Genomic DNA, 22,791 nt, shown 5'->3' with positions numbered 1-22,791 from the left:
TTTATATACTGTATATTGAATATAATTGAATGGATTTGCTAAACAAGATCAGTTTTGACTCCTGGAATATCTTTAGTGTTTTTGTTTTCTAGTCCTAGGGCATGAATTCAGGGCCTAAGCATTGTCCTTGGGCTTTCCTCAAGGCTAAAGCTCTACCACTTGAGCCACAGCATCACTTTCAGCTTTTTGTATGTATGTGGTACTAAGGAATCAAACCTGGGTCTTTGTGCATGCTAGGTAAGCACTCTACCATTAGGTCAAACTCCTGGACCGTCATTAGTATTTTGAAGCAAAAATTCAGCCTTATCTTACACACTCTTTAAAAACAGCAGTGGTAGGTTATGGAAGATATCCTATTTACCTGACAGAAACCAGCCATTCTTTTTTTTTTTTTTTTTTTTTTTTTTGAGGAGGTAGAGTGAATGTCCATTCAACCAGACAAGTTTGCAGTCTAGTTCTGTTAATCTGTTCACAGGTCAATGCTTTACATTGTAAAACCCTTAAAACACACAGGTCAAACAATAGGTAAAGAAGCCCCCACTTCTATTCACTAATACTCATGAATAGATCAGATCTAGTATACTAGAAAAGAGTAAGATAATTCAAACAAAGCAGTTATTCCTGTTTACATCAGTCATCTCACAGAGTATTGGGTTAAACTGTGCACACATGTATCATACACTCAACAGCGACTCACACAATGAAATGAGGCAATTACACAAGAGAGAGTATAGCCGTTTTTGTAGAAAAAAAAAAAACAGTCCCAAGTCCCTGTAATAAGATTGGCAACGAAGGAGGGCCAGTTACTGTTGTATGTAGATATGTGGTATTCAGTGAAACACCATGATACAGCTGAATCCACTGGCCTAATTTTTTTTTTTTTTTTTTTTTTTGCCAGTCCTGGGCTTGAGCTCAGGGCCTGAGCACTGTCCTTGGACTTTCTCAAGGCTAGAGCTCTACCACTTGAGCCTCAGCACCACTTCCGGCATTTTTCTATGTATGTGGTACCGAGGAACCGAACCCGGGTCTTCATGCATGCTAAGCAAGCACTTTAACCACTAGGCCAAACTCCCAGTCCCTGGCCTAATTCTTATACTGTGGAATTGTTGCCTAAAATATCTAGGTAACTCAATAAATAAGTTCAGTAGAAAATAAGACAGGAAAGAGTAGTTTCACTGAACTTCCTAATGTCAAAACATTGCTTTCGTGAAGGAAAAGTCAGTCACTAGATAACAAGTTAAAAAAAGGATACAAATACACATACATACATATACACATACACAAATCTTGTGTACTAAAAATATTGCCCTTGAACTTATCTTGTCAGCCATTACATATTGGGTAAACAAGTGTGAAAGAGGGAAATCTGAGCAAAAATTTTAAGAGAAGGAAGGAAAAGTATTGTGTGTGTGTGTCTATGCAAGCGTGTGCACATGTACATATGCGTGTGACAGTTCTGGGGCTCAGGGCCTTGGACACTGTCCTTGAACTATTCTGCTCAAAGCTAGCACTCTTCCACTTGAGCCCTAACTCCACTTCTGGATTTTTTTGGAAGTTAACTGGAGACAACAGTCTTAGGCTTCCCTGCTAAGGGTTGGCTTTAAACCATGATCCTCAGATCTCAGCCTTCTGAATAGCTATGATTACACATAGGAACCACCTATACCCAGCCAGGCAGGATATATATTTAAACACAGGGTTTATAGGTATAAGTGATGCTTATGTTTTAGTAATATAGTCTACATTCAAATTCTTGAAGATATACTGAAATCAATATTTAAAGTAGATGTTTGAATAAAAGCAAATGAAATGTTTTAATGTATCAATGTTTAAATAATGATTCCACAAAAATATAACTGAGAAACTCTATTTCATATAATAAACCACTGGTTTATCTTTAACACTGAAAAAACAGTGAAGTTCTTTAAACAACTGGTTACAGTATATTCTCTCAAAAAGTATTTATCCAAGTATCAGAATTTCCCTTTTTCTTTGGTCTCTCTCTTGCTCATCTATACATATACATACAAATGCATATACACGCATACATATTCATACACATGCATATACACATATCTCCCCTTGTTGATAGTAAATGAATTTCCAAACTACTATAATGATCTATGCTATAGAAGTTTCTCCAACAATATTTAATTCTTGGGGCCGTGAGTTTGGCCTAGTGGTAGAATTCTTGCCTCACATGCACGAAGACCCCAATTCGATTCCTTAGTACCACATACATAGAAAAAAGCCAGAAGTGTTGCTGTAGCTCAAGGGGTAGAGCTCTATCCTTAAGAAAACCCAAGGACAGTGCTCTGGCCCTTAGCCTAACCCCAGGACTGGTGCCAAAAAAATATATATATGGTTCATTTAATCAGAAACAAAAGATTCCTAACTGATGCCCATATAAGATGGCCATGAGTAACTACAATTTTCTAGCCTACTTCTTTGTGCAGAGATGACAGCAGAGATGAGAGACATCTCCAAGATCCTCTCTTATTTTCTCATATTTAAGTCTAGGTCTCTAGGTACAGTATAAGTAGAAAACATGATTCTACACTTCTGTATTTTAATACAAATTCATTTTCACATTATTGCACATATAAATAGGTATGCATAACTAGCTTTACAATCTTCCTTAAACAAAAACACACCCCATGGACAAAAAAGTAGTAAAATTTTCATGGGATGGTCAATGTTTCAACATTATAGTTCTTTAAGGCATTGCTCTCTGGGTAAATCGTTGATTTCTTTCATTTACTTAAACATCTAGTAGGATCCAGTATGCTTCCTTACCCCAGTCTGTTCCATCACCTGCACTTCTAGATTCATTGTCTCCTTCCTCTGATGCAACCAAGAAGTCAAACTCCTTTAGAGCTTCTTTTGTATCTCGATCTTCACTGGTATCAGGCAATGTTTTTTTCCTAACAATCTAGTGAAAAAATATAATAAATTTAAACATTAGGATATATATATAATTTATTTTATCTGTTTACTTTTTTGCTGGTTTTAGGGCATAAACTCAGGACCTGGGCACTACCACTAAGCTTCTTTGTGCTCAAGACTAGTGCTCCAAGACTTGAGTCAAGCACCACTTCTGGCTTTTTCTTAGTAGTTTATTGGAGAAAAGAGTCTCACAGACTTTCCTATCTGGGCTGGCTTCGAACTGTGACCCTCAGATCTCAGCCTCCTGAGTAATTAGGATTACAGGTATGAGCCACCAGTGCCTAGCTGATGAACTATGTAATTCTGTAAAAAAAAAAAAAAAGAATGCACAGATCATTTTTAAATATATTATACATTTAAAAACAGGAACTTAAAACTTTGCTTAATGATATGATGGCTTGTTTTAAATAAAGGACTGATAGACACACAGACAGATCAATCACTGGACTGTAAGATATGACTTAAGTTATAAATTAAAATGTCCCTAATACAAGGTATTATAAGAACAACAATCAGATCTTACATTTCATAGATGCTATCTGTGTAGTTTGCAAACACTCTAATCCCCAAACAACACACTTAATAAAACATTACAAGAATTTTTCTTTTTTTTTTTTTCTTTGCCAGTCCTGGGGCTTAAAATCAGAGCCTAGGCACTGTCCCTGAGTTTCTTTAGCGCAAGGCTAGAACTCTTACCACTTGAGCCACAGCACCACTTCTGGCTTCTGTTTATGTGGTACTGAGGACTTGAACCCAGGGCTTCATACATGCTAGGCCAGCACTCTACCACTAGGATATGCTCCCAGTTCCAAAGAATTTTCCAAAATATAAATCTGAACTTTGGGGGAGGGCAGTATTAGGTTTTGACTTTAGAACTTCATTCTTTTTTTCTTTTTTTTTTTAAAAACATATTTTATTGTTGGTATAGAAGGGTTACAATTACATTTGTCAGGTAGTGGGTACATTACTTCTTGAATATTGATAGCCCCTCCTCATCTTTTTCTCCTACTTTTCCTTCCCCAACTTCCTCCTAATCATCTTGTTTTTTCCCTTCTCTCCCCTATTTCAAATAAACAAATAAACGTATATAGCTTCATTCTTGCTAAGCAGATATTACTGTACCAACTCAGCCATATCATCAATCCTATGATAACTTTAATTTCCTTACTCCAACAGAAAATACCAAATCCCTAAAACTACAAACTCAAATACTTGAGAATCACAAGATACTATCAGGTTCCCATTATTATTTCTTCTGTTCTAATCTTGCATCAACTTCTTCAACAGCAGCTTATTTTAGTTTTTGAGACTGGGTTTTGCTTTGAATTCCAGGCTGGTCTCCAACTTGAGATATTTCTGCCTAAGCTTTTAAAGTGCTAACAAGGCACATAGGACCATACATCAGCTCTTTATGTAGTCAATTTTCCTTCCCAAAAAACCCTGATCTTTCAGAGTGACATATCCTAGGTTTAATAGCAAATATGATAAGGATTGTTATCTCATTTTAATATGTTTAGAGATATCCTTAGCACCACAAATCAAGGTAGAGCTAAAAAGTTTTGATCACATGAACCAATAGGAGCTCAAAGAAATTAGAATGAGTAGCTTACAGCTTCTTTCAAAATCTTAACTTCTCCAGATTTTAGTTTAATCACTTCATGTAAAACAGAACTGATGAGCATGATCTGACCAGACTTTATCCTCGAACTTTTTAAGTTTTTAAAATGAAGCATACTGAAGTAAAACACTCTAAAAAGTGTTTAAAAGTTTAACCCTAAATAAACAGACTTTAAGAAATTACACTTGACTTGATGATCTTATTCTCATCTTCACATCAGGTATCATTTTTAAAATGCAGTTCTTTTTTTTTTTTTTTTTTTTTTTGCCAGTCCTGGGCTTGAGCTCAGGGCCTGAGCCACTGTCCTTGGACTTTCTCAAGACTAGAGCTCTACCACTTGAGCCTCAGCACCACTTCCGGCTTTTTTCTATATGTGGTACAAAGGAATCGAACCCGGGTCTTCATGCATGCTAGGCAAGCACTTTAACCACTAGGCCAAACTCCCGGCCTAAAATGCAGTTCTTTTCATCAAAGATGAGACCCAGCCTTAGAAATCTTCCACAGGAAGCCACTACTAATAGGACAAAGCTAACACTGCAGACTAAACCTGTCTTAACTATCCATCCATATATATATACAGACATACATACATACGTACATATATATGTGTGTGTGTGCGCTGAACAGGAGAAATCAAGGATAATTTAATGGTACTATTATATTTGGTTTCACTATTTTGGAGTATTTTCAAAAATTAAGAAATACTTCTATGCTTAAAGTACTTCCCAATCTAAAATCTAACAATTAAACAAGCAAACAAACAAGAAACAGTAAGATTGGTATGGCTGGTTGTGAACAGAAAACTCAGATGAGTTCTACAAATACAAACTCATGTTGATCATTTCTCCAGTTATCCCTGGAAACTAGGCTAAAGAAATACTTCTGAAGAGTTATACCAACAGGTCACATACAAATCCTCACAGTTCCACATATAAATACACTGCCACCTGTACTTTCCTTGATCCTAGAGACGTGATGATGGGATGCCAATTGTAATTTAGAGAGCAATCACTGATATTTTATATAAAGAATTGTTATTTCCATTGTTTGACAAAAGGGGCAGGGAAAATCCAGTAGTGTCTAAAATCTCAAATTTAATGTCTCAATATATTTTCAACATGTGTTATTACTAAATATGGTATTAAGTCACAACGGTAACTGTCAGGAAAAACAACTGGTTTTAGGTAATCTTATATAAAGTGAGATAAACATCAAATGTTTCACTGTCATTACAGATCCTACCTATCAAGTATTCATTTTAAAGAAATATACCGAAAGTCCTAGGTTTTTAATATGTTGGCAGAAAAGAAAAACAAACTGTGGTGGACAAAGAAGTATAGAATCAGCAAAAGAGAGATAATAAGCATGTATTACTTTTCTTCCTTTCAAATAAAGGTCAAGGACATTATGAATCAACTTTCAAAAATCATTTAAAATTAGACAAAAATAAGTATGGATTGTAGCCTATTTGCATTTTAGATGTGTTATGTGCTAACAGAACACTTAAGAGAAGATATAGGCAGGAGTGTGGCCTAGTGGTAGAGTGCTTGCCTAGCATGCATAAAGCCCTGGGTTCGATTTCTTAGTACCACATACAAAAAGAAAAGGCTGGAAGTGGCGCTGTGGCTCAAGTGGCAGAGCACTAGCCTTAGCAAAATGTGTCCAAGGGCAGTGCCCAGGCCCCTAGTTCAAGCCCTAAAGCCCCAGGACTGGCAAAAAAAAAAAAAGCGGGGGGAGAGAGAGAGAGAGAAGATATAACACATGTATTTTAAATACTTAAGTTGATAAAAATCAACAAAGAAAGTTACAGCATCATAAGGTTATTTACCACAAGGCTACAAAGAATGTTAATGGAAAAATAATATCTCAAAGAAATCATCCCACAGAAAACTAAGGACTCACAACTTTCAGGTGACTAAGATACAGAAAAGGTACTCTAGACATTTAGTTCTTTGTTTTAGTTTGCTACCATAAATTAAGACAAATGCTATTATTACTTGTTTGGATCAGAAAAGTTTTGAGTGAGTGCTTAAAGTTCACATAATAATCATGGTAGAGCTGTTATCAGAAGGGTATTACTAGTTAGTGGCCTTGGGAAACAACAATCTGGCAGTAATAATTTAAGAGTCTTTGACGGAGCCTGGGAAAAAGAGGATAAGAAAACAGAAATTACACTTAGAAACTAGAAGGCGGATACTGGTGGCTCAGACCTATAATCTTAGTAACTCAGAAGGGTGGTGGTTCAAAGTAAGCCTGAGCAGGAAAATCCAGGAGACTCATCTCCAAATTAACTACCAAACCAAAACAAAAATATTTGGTATGTATTTCTCATGTAAACCTAAGAAATGAAACAAGTATAGTAAAACAGTTATACTCATAACAGATATGTATCTTTAAACATGTCTTTAAATAGTCCACAGTATAGCACTGTCCAAAACTACTAACATGTTGCCCAATCCTAAAAGACAAATGAGAAAAGTGTCATTGTCTTTCCAAAGCGGATTGAAATGACCAGATAAAATAAAAACTACCATGAAAGTAAAGTGCTTGCCATTGTTTTTGACACAGGGAATATTGAGAACACTGAACTCTACTAAAAGGGACTGGAACCACCTAATGTTCATCAGTTCTACCTCTGGAAATGAGGTGAAGGCTAACTACCCTGGAACATATGCCCCAGCTTTCAATGGCCGAGTAACTAGCAGGTGAGGACTTGGTATTTTCTCGATGGCAGGCACTAGGTCTACCACTGAAGACAGTTCTATGTTCATTAAACTTACTTTAATAAACAATATTTTTGTGTATATCACAAAACCTTCAGGGAATAAGATGTGTATTTATTATAATTCTCACTTTATGAAGTATAAAAACTAAGACTGAAGCATTAAGAAGCACAGTTAGTGGAAGATTCAAACCTTTTAACCGTAGGTCTAGTTTGCTTCATATTACTTTACTTTTTTTCCTTCCTATTCTTAAATAATTGAAAGGGAAAAAAAAGTTTCCTAACCAAAGCAAAGTATGCCCTCACTTCTTACTTTAAAAAAAAGAGAAAAGAAAGAAAGGAAGGAAGGGAGGGAGGGGGAGGGAGGGAGGGAGGAAGGAAGGAGGGAAGGTAGGCAGGTAGAAAGGCAGGCAGGCAGGCAGGCAGGCATTGGTGGATCATACCTGTAATCCTAGCTATTCAGGAGGCAGAGATCTAAGGATCATAGTTCAAAGCCAGCCTGGGGAGGAAAGCTTGTGAGACTCTTATCTCCAGTCAGTCCCCAGAAAACCAGAAGTGGTACTGTAGCTCAAAGTGGTAGATTGCTAGCCTTGAGTGAAAAAGCTCAGGGACCAGCACCCAGGCCTTGAGTTCAAGCTCCCCACAACCAACAAAAAAAAAAAAGGAAAGAAATAGAAGAGAAAACAAAGGAGGAAAAGCAGAAAAACATAAGAGCTATGAAGGAAAACACGGAAGAAAACAGTAATTCAGAGGTATTTCTTACTCCATGTCTTTCCTTGTCATGAGAAAAATCAGTAGATTTATGATTGGAACAACTTTGGAGGAATTTAATAAAAGAATTTTGAAAATCTATAGAGCTTGTATACCAAAGCAACTCTCCTAAGAAGAGAGAAGAACAGCACAAATTTGGGCTGATGCTAGTAGCTGTAGGCACCATAATAATACATCTGTCAGTTCTATTGTCTTATCACAGTCAATAAAACTGCATTGCTACAAGACGCAACATTTACCATATTCACCAGCTCCTCTGAAATGCTAGCATGATCAATGAATTAATAAAAAGTCAAAGTGTAGTATTTTATGAGAAAAGTGAAATATTAAATATTCTTGAATTTGAAATAAGTGTTAGAAACTCTTCCCCATTCCCTCAAGTTCATGAAAAAAAGTTAAGGTTTTAGAACATGAATTTTAAAAGTATGTAGTTTAGGCTCAAAAATATTTATATCTCTATGGGCCGGGGAGTTTGGCCTAGTGGTAGAGTGCTTGCCTAGCATGCACAAAGACGTGGGTTTGATTCCTCGGTACCACATACATAGAAAAAAGCTGGAAGTGGTGCTAAGGCTCAAGTGGTAGAGCTCTAACCTTGAGAAAGCCCAATAACAGTGCTCAGGCCCTGAGCTCAAGCTCAGGAGTGGCATAAATAAATAAATAAATAGATAGATAAATAAATAAATCTATCTATCTATCTATCTATCTATCTCACGCCTCACAACCAACAAAAACATATATTTATATCATCTGAGCTATCAAACTCACCGTTGAAGTATCAATGACACTTTTGTCTCTTCCCTCATCATCATCTTCATCTTCATCACTGAAATCTGCAGCTGCATTTTCAAGGAATTTGAAATTATCCAGCACAGAGGTAGAATCTGTTAACTCAGATTTTCTGGTTTAAAACACATACATCCTTAGTTAATCTTTTTAACTTCAAAACATTGTTTACATTATAGTCACAATAAATTGTAATATGACCTACATTAATAATCACTTATTAGAATGTTTTTGATTAACTGAAAAGCAAGACTATTTAAATGACCCTTCAGTAATATTCTAAACAACTCCCCTACCACCCAGATTCAGTAATGCTCTGATCCTTGTAACAATTTCAATGTACAAATTTTAAAGAAGTATTTTGTTTTTCACTATCTCTGCTTTCATTTTTTTTCTTTCTGCAAAGCATCAAAGCTTCCAAAAAGACAAAGACAACTAGTAAATGTGTCATTTTTCTCTCAATCCTATACTTGTTAAATAGCTAAGGAAGTGAAAATAACAAACGTATACATAAAGTTATTAGAAACATATTACTCAAGTTACAACTGATTATGTTAAACCATCTTGTAAAAAAAATGATTGGGGCTGGGAATTTGGCCTTGCAGTAGAGTGTTTGCCTAACATGCACAAAGACCCAAGTTCGATTCCTCAGCACCATATATATAGAAAAAAGCCGGAAGAGGTGCTGAGGTTCAAGTGGTAGAGCTCTAGCCTTGAGAAAGTCTAAGGACAGTTCTCAGGCCCAGAGCTCAAGCCCAGGACTGGCAAAAAAAAAAAAAAAGATTAGTTTTTTTATATATAAGGCTTGAATTGCCTCTAAATGATCTTAGCAAATCCTAATAGTCAGAACAGAATGATTTCTTTTGAAATCATCGGGAAATGATTTAGATAAAAGACATTTTCCTGGGATCGGGAGTTTGGCCTAGTGGTAGAGTGCTTGGCTAGCATGCATGAAGGCAGTGATTTGATTCCTCAGTACCACATACATAGAAAAAACTGGAGGTGGTGCTGTGGCTCAAGTGATGGTAGAGCTCTAGCCTTGAGAAAGCCCAAAAATAGCATTCAGTGCTGAGTCAAGTCCCAGGGCTGGCAAAAAAAAAAAAAAAAAAAAAGACATTTTCCTGAAGAAAAAGAGAGAGCCACAATTAGGGATAAAACTTAAAAAAAGGGCCAGGAGTTTGGCCTAGTGGTAGCGTGCTTGCCTAGCATGCATGAAGAGCCAGGTTCGATTCCTCAGTACCACATACATAGAAAAAAGCCGGAAATGGTGCTGAGGCTCAAGTGGTAGAGCTCTAGCCTTGAGAAAGTCCAAGGACAGTGCTCAGGGCCTGAGCTCAAGCCCAGGACTGGCAAGAAAAAAAATAATAAATAAATCTTAAATTTCAAATCTGCTGGAAACTATTGTTGTCTTCTTTTCTTCCTCCTCGGCCTCCTCTTCCCCTTCCTTCTTCTTCTACCCCTCCCCCTCCTCCTCCCTCTTCTTCCTCTTCCTTCCCTTTTCTTTTCTTTTTGCCAGTCCTAGGGCTTGAACTCAGAGCCTGAGCACTGTCCTTGAGCTTCCTGAAGGCCAGCACTATAACACTTAAGCCAGAGTACCACATCTGGCTTTTTCTGTGTATGTGGTACCAAGGAATGGAACCCAGACTCATGCTAGGCAAGCAGTCTACCACTAGACTACATTCCGCAGCTCCTGAACTATTTTTTTTCTTTTTTTGCCACTCCTGGGGCTTGAACTCAGGACCTGGGCATTTTCCTTGGACACTTTTTGTTCAAGGGTAGCTCCCTGCCACTTGAGCCACAGCACCACTTCTGGTGCTTTTTCTGTGTATGTGGTTCTGGGGGTTCAAACCCAGGGCTTTGTGCATGCTAGGCGAGCACTCTACTTCTACGCCATGCTCCTGGCCCCCAAACTATTTTTTTTCTTTCCTGTGCTCCTTGTCCTTTGTCATTCTTCATTCCTAAAAAATCTAACACCAATTTCAAAAGAAAGGTCAAACCCAGGTGCTAATGGCTCATGCCTACAATCCTAGCTACACAGAAGGCTAAAAGCTGAGGATCAAGGCTGAAAGCCAATGCAGACAAGAAAGCCTCTGAGACTTTGATCTCCAATTAACCATCAAAAAGCCTTCGAAGTGGAATTGTGACTCAAGTGGTAGAGTATTAGCCTTGAGCACAAAAAGGACAGTACCCAAGCCTCAAATACAAGCCCTAAGACTAGAAGAAGGAAGGGAGGGAGGAAAGAATCAATGCCAAAACACACAACCAAGTAGTATTTTCTGAAAATTATCAACGTGTTATAGTTCTTTAACATATATACATTAAGCTGGATGCTGGTGGGTCACACATGTAATCCTAGCTACTTAGGGGGCTGAGATCTGAGATTTGAGCAGGAAAAGTCCAAGAGACTCTTATCTTCAATTAAGCAGCCTCCACCCTCCCCCCCCCAAAAAAATAAAACAGCTAGACCTGGAACTTGGCACTAGCTTGAGCAAAAAAAGCTCAGAGATAGCACCTACAATCTGAATTCAAGCTCCAGAACCAGCACAAAGTTATAATAAACAAAAAAATTTAAAATGTCTATATTAGCCAGGTGCTGGTGGCTCACACCTATAATCTAAGCTATGCAGGAAATTGAGATCTGAGCATCAAGGTTTAAAGCCAGCCTGGCATCAAATTTCATGAGACTCTTGTCACCAACCACTAGAAAGCCACAAGTTGTGCTGTGGCTCAAGTGGTAAAGTGCTAGCATTGAGCTGAAGAGTTGTTCAGGGACAGCACCCAGGCCCAGAGTTCAAGCCCCATGACCAATCAAAAAAAAAATCTATATTATCTAAATTAAGTTATAAGGACAAAAATGCAAGCAGAAATATCTGGTATATGACTACAAAGGAATTATCTAAATTTTGCATTTATAAATATAAGTTAATACATTCTTAATTATAAATACTTTTACAAAGGTTCTAAAGACACTTGTTATAAAAATCTTATTTTGAACCTTTACCTAATAGTAAACTTTATGTTTCAAATAACACAAACTATAATTTCACTAGAAAATTAACAGTTCAGTTAAAACTATTTTTCCAGCCTTAACAGGAGTCAAAACAAAATAATATATTTAGACTTCACAGAATCATTGACTTTTTATTAAGTTACTGATTTGAATCATGTAATTTTTTTGTGGTATAAAAGACTTTTTACTCGACTATTAATATGCATTTAAGTAGAATTATTTATAATTACATGATATGGGGTAAAGGAAAAATGAAATATTTCAAATAGCTAATTCAATTTTTCTCATTTAATCTTTCAATTAAAACATATAGATCTAAAATAGATACTATATATAAAAGTCAGATGAGTTATATAATCTTGACATAAACAGGAATGGTCAAGAAAGTCTTACTTGTTAAAGTTTTTGAAATTTTATTATTTTAATTTTATGATTTATCAGTAATAAAATTTCATTCCATCAGATTAGTATTGAATTTCATTAAGTAAAATCTTTGAGATTCTAACCACATGTGGCTTCAACATATTAGAATTTGTATTGAATAAAATTCTAATAAAAAGGATTCCAAATATTCTCTACTTTAATCGTAAGCAATGACTTTAACCCTTGTGTTTGATTTAATAAAACTTAAAATTCTGGTATCCAATTGACTATATTAATTTCTAAATCATTATCTTAAAGTATAACATTACTCAAACCAAAATTATTTAACAGGAACTAAACTTATAGCCGAAATATTTCCCAGACAAACCACTTACCCAATCATTGCTGTCTCTTTACCTTCAGCTTCTGTGCCATTTATAACTGAGTCCTGATTTTTGTCATCTTCTCTGTCAGTGACATCACTTGAAAAGCCCAACAAAGCTCTCACTCGTTTAGATTTCACATCTAGAATAGTATCTGTGTATCCCACCTCCTGGAGATACCTGTGTGAAGAAGATCCTTAGAAATCAGTCACACAATTATCACTATTCACACACCATCACTATTACTAATTCAATGTGTAAACAAAAGTATTTCTTCACATTCAATGCCTACATAAAACTCTACAGTACAGTACTATGCTAGTAAGATTTGTTAATAATCTTCCAGCTGCAGATGGAGCTGTCTCTTGCAGTACCAGCCTCTACAGTCACTGAGAAAAATCAAAGAACTATACAATACACCATTCATTACATTTAGCCTAAGAAGAAAGTATTCTTCAATGTATTTCATGGCACACATTCTTTTCTTCAGGCAGGATTGAGGCAATCTCACCCCCAAACTCTAGCAAATCTATATTTTATAATAATGATTGTACTAGGTTTTTTTTTAAACATTTCTAATGTAGAGTTAAGAATATTTTGAGATCTAGAGAAAAATGAGACAGATAGATACCAATTTCCCGAGTCACCTCAGTAAAGAAATCTGCAATGAGGCAACTTTAAAATAAAAATAGACAGCAATTAAACTGTAGGTTATAAGGTATATGTAAACATGTGTGAGCTTCTGTCAGGAAGATAACAGCACAGACAAAGGAGCACAGGCTTTGTGTGAAGAATCGCCTCTAGTTCATAAACCTATTTCTGCCATCTTCTTGCTGCATAGCTTAGTTTTCCTAAATGTCAGTTTTCTTTCCCTGGAAAGATACCCCTAATACTGTTTCTTGGCATATAAAGAGCACTCAATATCTATCAACACCAAAAAAGACCAACATAGAACTAGAAAAATTGAAGGGATAGGTGAGGTTGGGAGAGGCAGGAGGATTATGAAAGAGGTGACATTGATCAAGATGCACTGAATTCATAAACTGATGCATTGAAATGAAATCCCTCTGTACAACTAACTAGGGAAAACACAACTTTTTAAATCTGTAAACATGCAATGCATATAATGCCTAGTTGTGGCTTTTGCCACACTGCAACCACCGCTGGAAACACACATCACAGAGATGGTAGACAGGAAGCTACAATATTAAAATCATGCAATCTGAAAGCCCAATTTAATGATGGAAGTCATGAAGAAGCATTTATTTAAAATAATCCTGTGTATTCAATAATTTGACACTTGTGACCGCTGTTTCTCATCTTTCTGATTTTCTATTTTCCCCCAAGGGTACAGAGTTCTCTCAGCTATAAAATTGAATTGGTCCATGTTTTTCACTACTGCATTTCAATCATGGTACGTTAGATTTTATTTTATTTATTTTTTAAATCAATCATGGTGCTTGAACTCTGGGTTTGGGCACTGGCCCTGAGCTCTTCAGCTCAAGGCTACCACCCTACCCTTTGAGCCACAGCACCACTTCTGGTTTTCTAGTGGCTAATTGGAGATAAGAGTCTCACAGACTTAGTGCCTGGGCTGGCTTTGAACCACAAGCCTCAGATCTCAGCATCCTACGTAGCTAGGAATACAGGCATAAGCCACCTCGCCTGGCTTACGTTGGATTTTAAAACCAAGAATTTTTCACTTAATGTTTAGTACATGTTTGGATATTTTTCTTCAACTTGACTTATAATTGTATGTAGATAACAAGACCCTCTTTTAAAGCTGAATATTATCCTTTAGTTTCATATAACAAAAGTGCCTTGAATGCTTAGTACAGTATTCAAGTAAAATAAACAGTAAATTTACATCAAAAAATGTTGAGAATCCACATAAAATGTAAAAATAATAATAGAGAAAAACATCTTGAAAGTGATAAAAAAAATGACCCTTGGACTCACTGTTAAAAAGCCACCAACACTAGCACAATGATGTTCATTGCAGCACTATTTACCATAGTGAAGATATGGAACCAACCTAGATGTCCCTCAGTAGATGATTGGATCAAGAACATGTGATACTTATACACAATGGAATTCTATGCTGCCATCAGAAAGAATGACATTGCTACATTTGTAAGGAAATGGAAAGACTTGGAAAAAATCATGTTAAGTGAAGTAAGCCAGACCCAAAGGAACATATAGGCTCAATGGTTTCCCGCATTTGTAATAATTAGTACACATCTAGGATTCTCCTAGCAGAGGATTATAATAGCTCAGAACCTAGGTACATCAGGTCATATAGGATGAAACTAAAGGAAAGGAACTCTGGGGTATGAAAACAAGAGCTTTATCTTGTGTGATTGTTGTTCTTAATGTACTGCTATTTCTCTTCTCTTTTGTTGCCCTTTGGTTAATGTCATATGCTTACTGTATCTGACTTTGTTACTTGGTATATTATATATATGTTTACTTGTTTATTTGAAATAGGAAAGGGAAAGGGGGAAAACAAGATGATTGGGAGGGAGTGGGAGGAGGGTCATAGGGACAAAAACAGGAGAAAGATATCAATGTGTGAGAAGTAATGCACCTATGCTACCTGGTGAATATAACTGTAACCCCTCTATATGTTACCCCAACAAAAAATAAAATTAAGTAACATTGAGGGGGAAAAAAAACACCAAAAGCTGCAGTGAGAGGATCATAAAAGAGATAAATGCTATTAACAAATATGGTATGAAAATGTTAAGCACTTACTTTTATATAGGCATGGAGTCTACTTGATGAGAGAAGAAAGCAATGGTTGAAAAGTGTTTTTGTTTTAGTTAGCCAAGATGCTCATTTTTAAGTCCCATCAATATCTATACAAATGTCTGAATTAAAATTAGAAATCATGTTTCTAACTTTCCTAAACTTAGTGAGTTTTTGTATACTTGCTTTTCAATTTTCTGTCCTAGACCTGGGACTTGAATTTAAAGCTTTGGCATTATCCTCCAGCTTTTGTGTTCAAGACTAGTGCTCTATCACTTGAGCTAAACTCCAAAACTCAAAACACTTCCAGTTTTTTGGTGGCTACTTTGAGATAAACCTCAAGGACTTTCCTGCCCAGGATGGATCTGAACCTAGATCCTTAGAACTCAGCCTCAAGAGTTAAAGCTAGGATTACAGGCATGAGCCAACAGTGCCCAGATTGTTTTTCTATTCTTAGAAATATTGGATATGTACATCACTCTGGCAACATAACCACCATTACGAATACCTGATTCAAAACTTTTACTAGTTGCTTTTAGTAAACAATTTCTTCATCACTGATAAAAGATCCTCTTTTTCTTTGAGAAAGAGGATGTATCTTTTCAATTTTTTAAAAATCAGTTAAATATCTCATTTTGAGAAAGAAATCAGCATTTCAACTATTCTTACCTATTTAAAATAAACAAATGCACCAGGTACAGTGACATTTACTCCCTATAATTACAACTATTTGGAAGGCTGAGACAGAAGAATCACAAGTTCAAAAATAGGCTGGGCAACTAACTTAATGAGATCCTTGTCTCAAAATAAAAATAAATAAAAAGGAATGTTGCCTGTAAAGCACTTGCCTAATATGTGCAAGAAGCTGGTATTCAATCTCAGTATTGGTAAAGAAGCTCAAAAACAAAAAGTACATCTAATGCATATATTTAAGAACAAAATGGGGGCCAGGAGTTTGGCCTAGTGTTAGAGTGCTTGCCTAGCATCCACAAAGCCCTGGGTTCAATTCCTTGGTATCACATACATAGAAAAAAGCCAGAAGTGGTGCTGTGGCTCAAGTGGTAGAGGCTCTACCCTTGAGAAAGTCCAAGGACAGTACTCAGGCCATGAATACAAGCCCCAGGACTGGCAAACACACACACACATACACATACACATACACAACCCAAAAAAGCGAAGATCAAAATGAATTTTAATAAAAATACATTCATTTTTTACCCAACTTAGTCTAGATAAAAAATATATATAAGGGAAGTGCCACAATCGCTCAAGTAGAGTGCTAGCCTTGAGCTGAGAACTCAGGGACAGTGCCCAGGCTCAGAGTTCAAGCCCCACAACTGATAATAATAATAATATAGTAGTAGTAAGTAATAATATATATATATATATATATATGTGAAGAGGCATTCTTTCTTATGGTCAAAGGAGAAAATATATATTAGGCAATATTGGGAAAATGAGGAATTCAAGAAGTTCTCCAATAAAAATTATTGATTAATAATGCTGTTTACAAAATTAATTATTGCAAATAGCCACTGGGCTTATATTTAAGCATATTCTTGGAGAGTTGATATACAATGAAGAATAAGGATATAAAATTATTTTAATGGGGACAGGAAGGCGAAGCACAGAAATGGTAGGACAAAGGGTAGACTAATGCAGCCAGTGATACTCACTAGACACTATGTTGAAAATCAACTATACAATTTGTAGGGGAGAGGTATCAGGAGGGAAAAACTGGGAGAAAACAAGGGAAGAGGTGATTGTTCAAAACGAAATGTATCATACTTGGTTATGTAAATATAACCCCTCTGAACATTACCTTTACAATAAAAAATAATAATAGCTGGGTGTGGTGACTCAGGCCTACAATCCTAGCTACTCAGGAGGCTAAGATCAGAGGATCAAGGTTCAAAGCCAGCCTGAGCACTAAAGTCCGTGAGACTCTTATCTCCAATTAACTACTAAAAAAATGTGAAGTGAGGGGCTGGGAGTTTGGCCTAGTGGTAGAGTGCTTGGTTAGCATGCATGAATGCAGTGGTTCGATTCCTCAGTACCACATACATAGAAAAAGCCGGATGTGGTGCTGTGGCTCAAGTGGTGGAGCTCTAGCCTTCAGAAAATCAAAGGACAGTGCTCAGGCTCTGAGCTCAAGCCCAGGATTGGGGGGGAAGGGGGGAAAGGAACAGACAGACAGAAGAAAAAAAAAAGGAAACTGGGAAGTGGGGCTGTGTTCAACAGGTAGGGCAGTAGCCTGAGCTGAAGATCTCAGGGACAGAGCCCAGGCTCAGAGCCCAAGCCCCACAACCAGAAAAAGTACATGAGGAAAAATAAAATAAATTTTAAGAGGGAAAGTGTTTTAAATGAGAAAGAAATAATAAAGTTTTAACATCTTTCTAGCAATAGTCTGAGAAAAGCTTATTTTATTGAGTTGAAAATATGAGAGTACCTTGAAAGTAGTTTTTCTACCTTCTACTCTTCATAAGTATAACCTTGAGATACTCACTGTCTGAGTAGTTGTCGTCCTTGCTTCCACATTAACTGACTGTTTGGTTGTGGCTGCAATTCAGTTTCATTACCTTCATCTGGAAAACATTAAATCATAATAAAACTAACGTGTCTTACATACTTAAAGGCATCTCAATAAAAATCTCCATAAAAATGTCCAATAATGGGGCCGGGAGTTTGGCCTAGTGGTAGAGTGCTTGCCTAGCATGCACGAAGACCCGGGTTCGATTCCTCGGTACCACATACATAGAAAAAAGCCAGAAGTGGTGCTGAGGCTCAAGTGGTAGAGCTCTAGCCTTGAGAAAGCCCAAGGACAATGCTCAGGCCCTGAGCTCAAGCCAAGGACCGGCAAAAAAAAAAAAAAAGACAAAAACAATATCCCAATAGATATGGATGGTGTCTTCATTGTGCCAGAAGCTTCAAAGATGCTCCCAGTACCTTGGCTTTGAGACCTAGAACAGATGTACTTAAACCCACAGCCAATGCATATTTTTTAAGGTTTTTTTCTTTTTTTATTATTAATAGAAGGGTTACAGTTATATTTACCAGACAGAAGATGTATTACTTCACATACATTGATACCCTTCTTCTCATGTTTTTGTCCCCCACCCCCTCCCCTTTTACAAAGGTTTGTAGCAAAATGTTTCTCATTCAACACAGAAGATAAGAAGGGAAACTAAAAGTTTCTGAAGAACATTTTTCTCTAAGATACTTTTTTTTACCTTAAAAGTAGGAAATTTGGAGATCCTAATGTTCTGATGACTGTTTGAGATCAATTAGGACTTTAATACTCTTGCTGGTGCCACTGGGAGTTTCGGTGGCACTGGGCTGTGATCTTCTACCACGTGGAGATAGTACTTCAACTTGCCATCCAGCCTCAAGGATGGCAAGTTTATTAAGTTTCTTCTTATCATTTGTATTCTTATTTTTTTAATTTTTTTAAAGAATTTATTAATGTTGATTTTTACATCATATTTTAAATGACAACACTATATCTTTTAAACTAAAATTTATTATTAGGAAAAAGCTTAACTCTTCCAAAAACAACACAGAAAGTTTGAAGAACTTCTGAACTATATTATAGTTTAACCTTAACATATATATATACACACACATATACATGTATATATAAAATGTATACACATGTGTATATTTTTGCATTTACTATGTATGTACACTTGTAAACATCAAAATCTCTTTAATCCTCAGCACCTCTGAAGTGTTTAAACTCCATTTTAAAAATGAGAAAGCAGGGTTCGGGAGTTTGGCCTAGTGGTAGAATGCTTGCCTAGCATGCATGAAGCCCGGGGTTGATTCCTTGGTACCACATAGAAAATTTCAGAGGGTAATTTTGAGGCTTCCTAGAAATATGTTTCTGAGTGCTAAAATTGGGCTTGCTTCACTCTTGAGCACATGGTACCATTACAACAATGGGGCGGGCAGGGGGGGGGGAGAAGTATGTGATTAAAGTAAGAATTAGATTTTGCGTACTTATTTTTCTCCAAAGAAAGTATCTGATAGCAGATTGGATATGAGGAGGGTAAAGGAAATAAAATGAGACAAATTAACTGCAAAAGAGAATTTTTTTTTTTTACCAGTCCTAGGGCTTGAACTCAGGGCCTGGGCATTCTCCTTGAGCTTTCTCAAGGCTAGTGCTCTACCACTTGAGCCACAGTACCACTTCTGATTTTTTCTTTGTATGTGGTACTGAGGAATCAAACCCAGGGCTTTGTGAATGATAGGCAAGCACTCTACCACTAGGCAACACTCCTGGCCCAAAAGAGAATATCTTTATATAGCTTTTACTTTCTTTCAGTGGGGAAAGAGGTAGAGGTAGAGGTTGGGAAAGTATCAGAGTCTGAACTCAGAATTCAAGTTTACTGTGTTTGCTTTCTCAGAAGGAATTTTACCACTGAAAGTATACTTCTGCCTCAGCTTTTTGCTAGTTATCTAGGAGATGGGGTCTTGTGGACTTTTTTTTTTTTTTGCTTACGCTGGCTTTGAATTGTAATCCTCCATCCCGAGTAGTTATGATAACATATGTGAACCACAAGTGCCTGATTATTCTAGGATAATTTCCTTTAATAAAAAAAAAAAAAAAGACAGGGGCCGGGAGTTTGGCCTAGTGGTAGAGTGCTTGCCTAGCATGCAGGAATACCCGAGTTCGATTCCTCAGTACCACATACATAGAAAAAAGCTGGAAGTGGTGCTGAGGCTCAAGGGGTAGAGCTCTAGCCTTGAGAAAGTCCAAGGACAGTGCTCAGGCCCTCAGCTCAAGCCCAGAACTGGCAAAAAAAAAAAAAAAAGACAAAAACAATATCCCAATAGTAAGAAAAAAATAATACATCTGATGTCATAGTTTATCCTGATTGTCAGCTTGATTTGCATTCATAAGTGCCTAGGAGATTAATAAACCATATCTCTGGATGTGTCTAAGAACATCTCCAAAGAGAATGTTACAGAATGTTACAGGGGAAGATCTACCTCAAAAAGTTTGGCCTAGTGGTTAAAGTGCTTGCCTAGCATGCACGAAGACCCAGGTTCAATTCCTTGGTACCATATACATACAAAAAAGCAGGAAGTGGTGCTGAGGCTCAAGTGGTAGAGCTCTAGCCTTGAGAAAGTCCAAGGACAGTGCTCAGGCCCTGAGCTCAAGCCCAGGACTGGCCAAAAAAAAAAAAAAAGCTCTACCCCAAAAGGGAAAGGGGAAAGATAGCCCTCAAGTGCAAGCATCTTTCTTTCCTCCCTTCCTCCCTCTTTCTACCCTCCTCTGCTTCCTGAGCTGCCATAAAGTGAAGAACTCTGCTCATTTACTACTCTTCCCTACTACATGCTCACAGTAATGGGGTAAAATGACTATAAATCTTACTTCCCTCAAGTAGCTTTGCTCAGGTATTTTGATACAGCAATGGAAAAAATGAACTATCATATTTTCACTAAGCCATAATAGTTTAGAGCTGTGTTAAAACAATCATGCTCCATTGTATCTCCTCAGTCAATTGAGTAAATCTGTACTTGACAGCAAGAATATTTATACTAGAATTTCAAGACTTTAAAATTTCCAGATATGGAAAAAAAATTATAAGATCATTTACTCTCCCATCATGAGCCTAAACCTTTCAATCCTATATTCAGATATATTCAACTATCAATCTAGTGATATTGGAAAGTATGGCATATTAATTTAACAGAATATTACAAGAATGAACTACATCCAACAAAAATGGATCTCAAAACATATAATGTGAAGTGAGGTAAGCCAGATGTTCATGACTTCCTGGAAAAGGTAAACTATAAATATGGAAAATAGTTTGGTGGTTGTCAATATAGTAAAGTTTGGAAAAGAAGAAATTGCCTACAAAAAATGGTATTTTAACATTGAATATATTTGAAAACACTCAAAATGGCAATTTTACTGAATGTAAACCATTCCATAATAAAGAAAAAAATTAAAAGTTAAAGTCTAATTGCTCTACCAGATTCCTTCTTACTTTATCAAGTTCAAAGGTAATGTTATATAAAAGTGAGCAGTTTAAAGTATATACTAGCTTAATTTTTCTAATTTCTTCAGTTGTTGAAAGTATCCAACTACCAGGAAGAGTCAAGTTGTATCAATATGAACTAATTTCATCCTCTTACCTGAAATAATTATAAAAATAAAGTTAAATGAAACAGTGGTGTTCAAAACACTAGGTATTCTAATCATCATTGAAAGAAAGTAAAATGATTAACTTCATGACTGTTCTAGCTACTGCTTTGGTGGGAGTTCTCTATCAGAGTACTAGGGAGAAGGGTACTAGGGAGAAGGGTACTAGGGAGAAGAGTACTAGGGAGAAGGTACTTAGTCGAACAGTATTCGAAGAAATAATGGCTACACAGTTCCAAATGTCATAACAACTATAAACCCATAGATTCAAGAAACTCAAGAAAGCTCAAGTCTAAAAATCATTGTAGAGACAAGCAAGTACACTAAGACATACCAAAATAGAATTGTTTAGAACTAATGGTGAAAATGTCATATTACATAGAGAGGAACAAAGAAAAAGAAAAAGGCAGATATGTCATAGAAACAATGTCAGTAAGAAAAAGAAACTTTTCAGATGTACAAAAGCTGAAGGAATTTGTTGCTACTATTTTGTATGCAAGATATGTTAAAACAAAATTTTAAGGGGCCGGGAGTTTGGCCAAGTGGTTAAAGTGCTTGTCTAGCATGCATGAAGACCCGGGTTCGATTCCTTGGTACCACATACATAGAAAAAAGCCAGAAGTGGTGCTGAGGCTCAAGGGGTAGAGCTCTAGCCTTGAGAAAGTCCAAGGACAGTGCTCAGACTCTGAGCTCAAGCCCAGGACTGGCAAAAAAAAAAAAAAATTTTAAGGCAGATGGAAAATGGTATCAGATACACTGATCTACACAAAGGAATGATGAGTCCTGGGAATATTCTTATTATTATTTAAAAAGAAGATTGAGGGCCGGGAGTTTAGCCTAGTGGTAGAGTGCTTGCCTAGCATGCACGAGACTCGGGTTCAATTCCTTGGTACCACATATGTAGCAAAAAGGCAGAGGTGGTGCTGTGGCTCAAGTAGTAGAGCCCTAGCCTTGAGAAAAAATCCAGGGACAGTGCGCAGGCCCTAAGCCCAAGCCCAGGACTGGCAAAAAAAAAAAAACAATGAGGATTGAGATAGCATAGTGAAATCCACCATATATCTGCAAAAAGGAGAAACAAAGCAAGGAGATAAAATAGAGAATGGACTTGTTCAACACATCTATGGAATGGTCACAATGGAAATCCTTATACTACTGATGAACACTAATTTATTTTATTTTATTTTTATTTTTTTGCCAGTCCTGGGCTTGAGCTCAGGGCCTGAGCACTGTCCTTGGACTTTCTCAAGGCTAGAGCTCTACCACTTGAGCCTCAGCACCACTTCTGGCTTTTTT

General features: G+C 36.7%; 1 protein-coding gene across 3 annotated transcripts in view; it reads right to left on the bottom strand.

The window, feature by feature from the left end:
• Positions 1-22,791, bottom strand: part of Strn (striatin) — an 84,876-nt gene that overhangs the window by 26,094 nt on the left and 35,991 nt on the right. For all 3 annotated transcript variants that reach the window (XM_090337154.1, XM_090337155.1, XM_090337156.1), the window contains exons 4-7: positions 17,851-17,929; positions 12,609-12,776; positions 8,823-8,955; positions 2,797-2,932 (exon numbers count right to left, since the gene is read on the bottom strand). In XM_090337154.1, coding sequence (XP_090193280.1) covers positions 2,797-2,932; positions 8,823-8,955; positions 12,609-12,776; positions 17,851-17,929 — 516 coding nt within the window. The remainder of the gene's footprint in view (positions 1-2,796; positions 2,933-8,822; positions 8,956-12,608; positions 12,777-17,850; positions 17,930-22,791) is intronic.

The sequence above is a fragment of the Megascapheus bottae genome, chromosome 7, assembly GCF_031878675.1.
Source record: "Megascapheus bottae isolate mThoBot1 chromosome 7, mThoBot2.hap1, whole genome shotgun sequence".
NCBI classification, from domain to species: domain Eukaryota; kingdom Metazoa; phylum Chordata; class Mammalia; order Rodentia; family Geomyidae; genus Megascapheus; species Megascapheus bottae.
This window is presented reverse-complemented; position numbering and strand designations above follow the sequence as displayed.